This window comes from Anguilla rostrata, chromosome 14, assembly GCF_018555375.3.
Source record: "Anguilla rostrata isolate EN2019 chromosome 14, ASM1855537v3, whole genome shotgun sequence".
NCBI classification, from domain to species: domain Eukaryota; kingdom Metazoa; phylum Chordata; class Actinopteri; order Anguilliformes; family Anguillidae; genus Anguilla; species Anguilla rostrata.
Window position 1 is genome coordinate 2,727,598 of NC_057946.1, and position 9,903 is coordinate 2,737,500.

The window sequence follows — 9,903 nt, forward strand, 5'->3', positions numbered from 1 at the left end:
CACCAGAAGCCGGATAATAAGAATGCTGATCAGCAGAGACAGTTTTTTTATTTTTTTTTTATTAGTCTTCTTCACTCATTGACATAAACTGGGTTTAACCGAAGGGAGCTTTGAGTGTTGCTACACAGCGCCAAAAACCACTTTGAAATGAAGCGATTCACATTAAACTCAGCGAGACTAATGAACAGAGGCTTCAGGAGGAAGCCAAGCGCTGCACTGCAGAGTACACTCGTTCGCTCTTACGGAGGATTGGGGTAATCACTGAGCTAAGTGGGTTAGGTCTCATCAACGTTAAACAAAACGCATGCAGGCTTTATGTGGTTTCGCTTTCTTACACTGACCTGGGATACCTCGTTTCGGTAACCCGCAGAACGCATCGCATTAAGTATTTAAAAAAAAAAAAAAAAAAAACGGAAGAGTAGCAGAAAAACGCGGTATTAGAAGTTTAGCACACTTATTCAGTCGAGACCGTTTTCCACCCTTAATGAATGCCACTGTGACAAATTATACACAACAACAATCTCATTGATGGAACAGTCCAGCGCTGGTAATTCCCTCCGGAAAATACCTACTGTGTGGAGTGCAGTGCGACAGCCGTGTTTGTAAATGGTTGCTAATGCTAAATTTTAAACAGAATTTAGTTTTTAATCTTTTTTTGTGCCGTTTCGGTCGCCGTGACTCACAGGTTAAGTTGAGTAACGTTGAGTAAAACCCATAAAATATGCGGCCCCCAGCCGACAAAGAGTTTGTGTCGCCGTCGCTTATCTTTAAGTCTGTATGCACAAACACTGGAATGAGTAGGACAGGAAGTGGCAGCAGTCACATTTCAGACAGTCTGTCCTAAACATTAGTAGTTTAAACTGTGCAGACTGTGTGACCATTCACTCCCCATTACTAAGCTCAAGCCCTCTACCCCACTGGTTCTCAAACTTTCCAATATCGAGACCGAAATTAGAAATTTAGTACCACTCAGGTTACAACTGTCAAATGCACGTACTAGCAAAGCTTGGTGGACTACAGACTCATTCCGGGACCTACCTCATACACTCCCGTGTCCCACTTTGAGTCCTGGCCTACAGTTTTAAGAAACACTGCTCTAGTGATCTGATTTTGGAAGCAGATATCTCCTATCAGACACCTAAACAAGAGCGGGAGTCGACCTCTGAAAACACATTCTCTCTCTCGCGCACAGTAGCCGTTGTTTGACCTTGGTTTCTCGGCGTGACTGAAGACTCGCCTCTTCAGGCTGCACCTCTCCCCATCCCTCCCTACCCCTCTGTAAATGACTGTAAGCTTATGGTTGTAACTAGGCAGCTGTTTCGTAGGTGACTTAGTTGCATTAACTGTCTTAACTACTGCTTGTATTTTTTCCATAGATTGCGTTGTTGCCGTTCTCGTTGTGTTAGTGTTAATCAGTTTAACATTCAGGGTCCAAGTTTAACTATGCGGTTGTTCCCTGTACTTGGACCGGTACTTCTCTCTAAGGGTTTCGTCATACTTGTTCCTGGTTATACACCTTGTTGTACGTCGCTCTGGATAAGAGAGTCTGCCAAATGCCTGTAATGTAATGTAATGTAATGGTTTATGTTTTCGTGTGTACAAATACTTGTAGTGCAACTACACGACACTGAATCTGAATCACGACGTGCTGAGGTGGATGGGACAATACTTTATTGTTACAGATATATATAATCATTCTTTTCCATCGGAAATCAACATCATCTTCTAAAAATACAGTTAAAGTCCAAGTGCCTCTCTTTGGAAATTAGTAAGCAAAATATTTTTTTCGTGTCATAACGTACAGTTATGGTGAAGCCTACGAAGTAGTATATCCCCGTGCCAGTGTTAATATCCTGTTCTAATTAAAGAGGGGATATTCATTCCGGTTTTACCTGGATTAACACAAGCATACTCGATTACATCGACATGGTCCGACACAATAAACAAAAGGCTCGGTCCGTGGCGCTTACATACAGTGTATACAGTACTGCTGGATAACTATGCATCACGAAGAAGAAATTAACCGGAAGTGAAACCAACTTATGCTTCGCAGACAAAAGAGGAAATTAACTGCTACACAGACAAAGACAAAAAAACAAACTGCATCATCACAGACGGAAAAGACGGCAAACTTATGAGACAATAAAACTTTTCAAACCATGCAACGGAGCTCTTCGGATACGGTACGCCGAGGACGAGCTGGGTTTAAACATTCCCAAATCCGACCCTCTCTGGGCCCGGCACGCTTTTAGTGTCCGTTCTCACGCCACCCAAAAAACCCGCCAGGGACCGCTCATGGAAAGATGGCAGACGCGACCGCCATTTTGACCCGAACAGCTTCTTTTACAAACAAAAACACGCACACACACACACAACTGCCCCACCTGGGGCTTTTTCAGCTTACCGGCAGTCCAACCTGCCCCTGGTGACGGGCCCTAATTCAGTTTAAATCATTTTTTTACTTTCGTGTTACGAAATCAGAGAGAAGCTGTGAAATTAAAAACTTGAAGGCAGCAGCTGTTTCTGATCGGCCAATGAATCTACTCTCCCTTGAATCGCGGAGGCCTCTTCTCCTTGAACGCTGTGAGACCCTCGATTCTGTCTTTTGTTGGTATCACCTAGGAGACAACGGTAATGCGTCAATCAAAAAAAAAGAAAAAGATGCAGAGCTTTTTTTTTTTTTTAACACCCCCCCACTAACTACATTACCAGTCTCAGCTTGAAATGTTGTTCATTGAACACACAATGCATTTCACAGAAAGCATCAGATTCCAGGTATTCTAATCTTTAAAAAATGAGCTAATTTGACATCCAGGAACAAGAACAGCTGATGGCCTTTGATGCGCTAAGGGGGCTAAGAGTAATTGGAAAAACACCCATCGTCTTAGCATCATGAGCATAAACACACAGGACTGAATAACAGGACGGGAAAAGCAATACACACATAATACCTGAATGCTGTACTTTGTAAAAACATTTTTCACTAGTTTAAAAAAAATGAAATAAAATAATTTATGTCGTAAAGGATGGCCAAACCGAGCCTTATCCTTATCCATTACTTTTGACCAATACAACAAGACATTATGTACAGCGATGGGGTGCACACTTGTTTACATATTGGGATGTACCTGGGCATAACAGGCCTCTTCAATGGCTAAACCTGTAGCTAAATCCACCTGAAACACAAAAGAATAGACAGTTCAATAGGGACAATTGTCATTTTACTATGTTTAAAAGCATCTGTTAACTGCTGTTGAAGGGACACACCACAGCGTTGTTCTTCAAGTAACCAGAATGAGAGATTAGCACTGTGTTCAGAGACCAGTACGAAACCGGGCGCGGTGTCCAGAATTTTAAAGATTCTGTGCGCTGATACGTCCTGGAGTGGATCTTTGCTCTGTGAACCGCAGGTTTGAGCGCTAGCCTCGGCTCTGGGAAAAAAAATAAAAAAATAAAAAATCCACATCTCTCACCGCGACGAGCGGCGAGTCTCATATCCATGACAACGAAGAGGGGCCAGCAACGCACCCGAGTAAGCGAGTTACCCTGGCATTTAACAGATCTAGAAATATCCAGTGACGCTGAAACTCGTGTGTTGGGGGGGGGGGGGGGAGAAAACAACCTTGTTTTGAAGCTTTGAGGCTTTGAGTTTGAGTTTAAAAAAAAAATTAAAGGACCCAAAGGCTCACTGAAAAAAAACCCCACAAACACGTTAATAACAGTGTTATTACCTCAAAAAAACTATAATTTAAATATTGTTATTATTTATGTATTTACTTAACTGGCAGAAAGCCCCAGCAAGGAATTTCTACATACACTGTTGTTAGTACTGTTCACCTCAGCCCAGACACCGTTGGCTCTTCAAACAGTTAAACAGTGAGGTTAAACAGGCTCTCAAACAGGCCCTACCATCAGTTACCTTACTTTCATTTCGATCCGTCTGCACAGTGAGAAAGCCACTGAAAGTTACAGCCTTGTGTGGGATTTGAAAGTCCGGTTCCTGAGCTAACCACACAGCCATCACTCTCCGTTCACCTGGTCGGCAGCCATAATCATCAGAAGAGGGAGAAGCGAACTGCATTGTCGCTAAAGTTCCCCACACAGATTTACCTTGTGGTCAGGTACTTCACTTTGAAAGGCACCTGGATCAAATCTTACCGTTTAAATACAATACAAAAATAATAGGGACACTGTTGTCCATCGCAGTACATAATTTGTGTGATGATCAAATTAACCGTTTATAAAAACGCAGGAAGTCCACACGACTCACACAGGGGCTACGTTCTAGAAGTCCCAGCTCAGGGGAAACCCACGAAACACTGCACTGTTCAGACACTATACGACACCAACACCCATTACCGGGGGACCTCTCTCTTAAAAAGACAAACTGCTTGCTCCTAATACTACTGGCAGCAGCACCTGGCAGCAGCCCGGCAGGGACGGGATTTAATAGCCAGACTGTAGGGCGGGTCTCCATCTGGAACCGTGCCTCAAAACACGAGGCACTCGCAGTCCACCCCGTCCCCTCCGTCTTTCTAATATCTTAATTAACTGCGCAGGAGGACAGAGGTTTTGGGGGGGCGGGGGGGGGGGGGTTTCGGTTCCCCGGACTGAGCCGTTCTTAGCTTACAGACCCACACATCACACAACTCGGGGGGGGGGGGGGGGGGTGAATAAAATCCAACGGGCTCCCGCTAACCCGCCAGCATAGCGCTCGACTTGGGGAAGGAAAGCTCAGCACTCCGGCTGAGATGATTGGCTGAATCGGAAAGGTTGATTGCCGGGGGCGACTCCAATCAAAACTCAGCATGGTGGTAAGGCCCCCATTAATAGGTCTGGCTCAGAATACACACGTGCAAGGCAAGCCAGAGCGATGTGCGGCGAGTGAGTACTGATAACTGCTGAGGACGTGAAGGTCTTACCTCAATCCCCTGGTTGATGGCGAGCTTGGCCATTCGGATTGCAATGGGCCCCTGCAGTCAGTTTAAAAAAAGAAAAGAAAAAAGAAACAAACAGCGTGAGTAAACCTGAGAGGTGTTTGTACGCGCACGTCATGCATGTTTATGAGAAGAGACCCGGACCTTCCAGAAAGCCCCCTACCCCCCCCAGGCCTAAAACAAACCTTTCCAAGAACCCCCACCCCCAAGGACTAAAACAAACCCTTCCAGAGAGGCCCCCCCCAGGGTTAAAATAAACCCTTCCAGAGAGTCTCCCCCCCAGGGCTAAAATAAACCCTTCCAAGAGCCCCCCCCCCCCAAGGACTAAAACAAACCCTTCCAGAGAGGCCCCCCCACAGGACTAAAACAAATCCTTCCAGAGAGTCTCCCCCCAGGCTAAAATAAACCCTTCCAAGAGGCCCCCCGAAGGACTAAAACAAACCCTTCCAGAGAGGCCCCCCCAGAGCTAAAATAAACCCTTCCAAGAGCCCCCCCCCCCAAGGACTAAAACAAATCCTTCCAGAGGTCTCCCCCCCAGGCTAAAATAAACCTTCCAAGAGGCCCCCCCGAAGGACTAAAACAAACCCTTCAGAGAGGCCCCCCAGAGCTAATAAACCCTTCCAAGAGCCCCCCCCCCCCCAAGGCTAAAACAAACCATTCCAGAGAGCACCCTCCAGGGCTAAAACAAACCTCCGTGTGCTCGGTCACACCACAGGAAGTGAGGCAGGGATTCCCTCACACCGAGATTAATTTTGACGATGTGCCCCGAACCTGAACACACCAACGGCGACCGCGACCAGGAGTCCCTCAGAACACCGCGTTACAGGTGATCCTGACAGGTAACTCCGACAGGTACGCACATAACAGAGCGTAACTCTGTCAGGTACGCACATAACAGAGTCCCTCAGAACACCGCGTTATAGGTGATCCTGACAGGTAACTCCGACAGGTACGCACATAGCAGAGCTTTGGATGCTCTTACAAGGTGCATCATTTCTGAATATTTAACAATTCACAACTGTTCCAGTATTTCACTAAACAGTAGCCTTTTTTGTTTTGCACATACAAAGACTAGCTTTTTAAACAGCAATGTACCTCTGATGCAAAAAATAAATAAATAAAATTTAAAAAATGAACAGACATAATTAATATATATTTTTAAACGTTAACACGTCATCGTCCGAAGTGCAGGAGATGTTTATTCACACACACACACACACACACACACACACACACACCAGGAAATACACTGAAACAACCCTGTTTCCCAGCAATTTGCACTAATCCGGTAATCTTCAGCAATGGCTTGCATCACGCAAGAGTACTGCAGAAAGAGTGAAGGCGCATTAGGAATGCAATGAAGCAACAACAGGCCACATCCAAACAGAAGAGTGTAAGCTATGCCTTAAGATCCTCAAGACTTCGCACGCATTTATCATATCCCAAATAGAGGTGTAAGCTATGCCTTGAGATCCTTTAGGGCTTCACGCGCACTTATCACACACACTGATACGGTATCAGAACGAAACGCCAAACAGTGACTGGCTTCAGTTGTGCAATACAGGTACGGCACTTTGCCTTGTCTTTAGAAGAGGCCGAACCATAAAGGAAGTGGAAAAGTAGACATGGCAATACAAAAAAAAAAAAAAAAAAAGTATATAAATTTGGCCCCCAATGCAGGGTTACTAAACATGTAAAATTCCCGGCCCCCTTATAATCTGCGACTGAAGCCAGGTTGGTGCGCGAGCCCCTCTGCCGATTTGGGAGAGTGTAGACGTTCGCGGGTCCCCTCCGATACGCGCGGTGTCACCAGCTGCTTCTTTTCACACCGCAGACTACAGCCGAGCTCTCGCAGAGCGGAGTCAGAGGAAGACCTTTCATGTGCTGCTTTCACACGCAGCCCACAATTGCTCGTTTCGACCAGCAGGGGTCGCTAGACTGCGATGAAACACACACCCCCGAGCCGAATGAACCCACCCCATACCCTGGGCCACCCTAGGGAGCAACCGTCCACAGTTGGCAGTCTGGACTCAATCCGAGACCAAGGGCCATGGGGCACTGTGTGGTGCCTTAATTAACCAACTGAGGTACCCAGCAGCCCACACTGCTATTATTTATTGCCATAATCTTTCCCACACAACTGTTCCCATTTTCAGTGCCACTAAAAGCTTTTCCCCGCCGTCAAAAAAGATAGGGGGAAAAAAAACTGATGTCACCCAGTAACGTGAAACAAACTCAGATTTTTTTTTTTTTTCTGACTTCTTTTTAGTCGAGTTGTTTATCTAGGTCAGCCTCGCTGTGGTGACCTCGGCTATTTTGAGAAAGAGCAGCCAGACATGCACAGGACTGGCATATGGGTGGAGTGGGGGGGGGGGGGGCAGGGGGGTTAGGATGATTCAAAGGGGCCCTGACTGACAGTGACCTTCAAAGAATCGTGCCGTACTGTAATTGTACAGGAAGCCCAACCGTCGTGAGCTCTTTTCACTGGGCCCAAAAATCCCTGGTGGTGCACCCTCAGCCACCGCACCCCCGCTATCCCAGAAGCCCCGGCCACAAATCAACCAGACGAGGGCGCCGTCGTGCGCTGGGACGAAGACCAACCCAGCGGCGGTATCCCTCCCTCCCAGAGCAACACTGCAGCCAATCACGCGTCGCACGGTAGGACTGCAGCCAATCACATGTCGGACGGTACGGCTGCAGCCAATCACGTGCCACCCTGCAGGGCTGCAATTCTTTTACGAAACACTCGAGCCCTGCCCATTTCCCACCATGGTCTGAAGACACATCTCTTCAGACTGTACCTGGATGAACTCTATCACTACTCTGCAGGGCACTCCCAATCTAAGATCACTCTTATCACCTGTATCCATCTATCTTGCTCCTCTAGCACTTTCATGTTACACTTGTATCTCAATCCAGCACTTATATTGCCCTTGTATCATTATCTTAATGTTGTAGCTCGTCATCATGCCTCATTCTAGTTTGACTTACCATAACTTTCTGACCTAGCCTATGCCTACTGTGTGAACTGGACTGGATGTTCTTGGCTATGAATAACTGTTACATAATGAGTATTGTACTTTATTGGACCAGTGTTTTGTAGTGGTTCCAATGACCTTCAGTATGCACTCATTGTACGTTGCTTTGGACAAAAGGGTCTGCCAAATAAATCTCATGTAATGTAATGCAGCCAATCACGTACTGCCGTGCATGGCTGCCGGCCAATCACGCGCTGTCCTGAGGGCTGCCAGCCACAGTCACCTTTGGCATAGTCAGGGTTCAATAACTAATAGGCCGTAAGTTGCATCCACACAGATGAGCTGTATCCTAATGGGATGCCACTTGCTGTCACACATATTGGTTCAAAGAGCACACACACATACACCCCTAACTTTACTCTGAGCCCTTAACATGAAGCCAGACTCAGAGGTGCTATTCAACCAACAGTACTCGTATAGCAGTCTGTCCTTAACGCTGACTCTTATCTTTCTCTCTTCATTCAGTATACACGCTTGCCAAATTCACAACCAACTCCATGACAAAGGACAACAGAACTGTTCAGGAGTGAAGAGAATAAAGGCCGTTTGAGGCTTTATTGAACCAAACGGTTCACCCCCTCCCCCCCGGCTCCACCCGTGCCCCGCCCCGATCCCCGGCGTCACCTGAGGGAGGAATTCGCGGGCGAGGTCCAGGGCTCGCCTGTACGCCCCGTCCCCGCTCTTGTTCTGCTCCACGGCGTGGCTGACCAGGCCCAGGGTCTGAGCCTCCGCCCCGTCCAGCACCCGGGCAGCGAAAATCAGCTCCTTGGCCAGGGACACCCCGACGGCCCGGGGCAGACGCTGGGTACCGCCTGAGGGGAGAGGCGGGGGAGACAGGAAGAGGAGCCATCAGAACACCGTTAAAAAACATCTCCCACAATGCAACAGTGCAGGAGCAGCCCGGCACGCTGATCCCATGTTTTATAGCACATCCGGTCCAACCGTCCAAACAAAAAAAAACATTTTTAAAAAAACAATCTCTAGGGGCTGAAAGGGAGGAGGGTAGATGCAATCTAAGGGTAAAAATGGCCAACAGTCACAGGGCTGAAAAAGAGCCCACATTATTACAACACGATACAGTTTTATTTCAGCCGTTACACAGGGGCCTGCAAACGAGGCTTCTGTCCGTCTGTCCTTTATGGGAATACCACGCAGAGGGAAACACACGGCCGATCCAAAAGCAGCTTAGGCGGGTCTCAATGGGCTTTAATCACACACACACACACACTCGCACGCGCACGCGCACGCACACGCACACGCACACGCACACGCACACGCACACGCACACACACACGCACACACACACACACAGACACACACACAGACACACACACAGACACACACACAGACACACAGACAGACACACACACACAGACACAGACACACACAGGTTCCGGCCGGGGTTTTTTGAACGCCATTCAATGCGGAATGAATACAGCCAGCGCTCAGAATCACGCGCATGACTCACGCAGAGCGACACGAAAGTGAAAAAATATGCAATGATGTCACCGAGAGCGTTATTAGCCGCTTGCTTAGGCTACCGAAATTACAAGACGCTATGAAACTGAATGTGATATCAACAAAACAAAAAAAAGGCTGAAAAACAGAAAATGTAATATTTGGCCTAATTGGGTTGAGATGGCAGGTATGCCATCCGGCCAAGTTACGCCTTGGTGGGGCGGCATGCCCCATGCCTATACAGCACTGAGAGTTTGGCACTTTTCAGGGTTCCCCCTACATAAATAACCACTATGACCACAGACTCTCAGCCCTTCAAGAACATTGACTTCCGTACCTCCTGACCTCATGTAAACAGACAGAATTCACAAACAACTTCACAGGTCCACACAATGAAGCCCCAAATTTAGGGGACTTTCCTTGGCCTCATTTTGACATCAATACTCTTAATGGCAGGCCTAGACTTAGCA

At 47.3% G+C, this 9,903-nt stretch overlaps 1 protein-coding gene across 2 annotated transcripts in view; it reads right to left on the reverse strand.

Annotated features, from left to right (window-relative positions):
- Positions 1-408: 408 nt before the first annotated feature.
- The window catches only part of auh (AU RNA binding protein/enoyl-CoA hydratase), a 44,629-nt gene continuing 35,134 nt past the window's right edge, over positions 409-9,903 (reverse strand). For both annotated transcript variants that reach the window (XM_064306826.1, XM_064306827.1), the window contains exons 7-10: positions 8,600-8,787; positions 4,923-4,973; positions 3,129-3,176; positions 409-2,618 (exon numbers count right to left, since the gene is read on the reverse strand). In XM_064306826.1, coding sequence (XP_064162896.1) covers positions 2,541-2,618; positions 3,129-3,176; positions 4,923-4,973; positions 8,600-8,787 — 365 coding nt within the window. In that variant the 3' untranslated portion in view covers positions 409-2,540. The remainder of the gene's footprint in view (positions 2,619-3,128; positions 3,177-4,922; positions 4,974-8,599; positions 8,788-9,903) is intronic.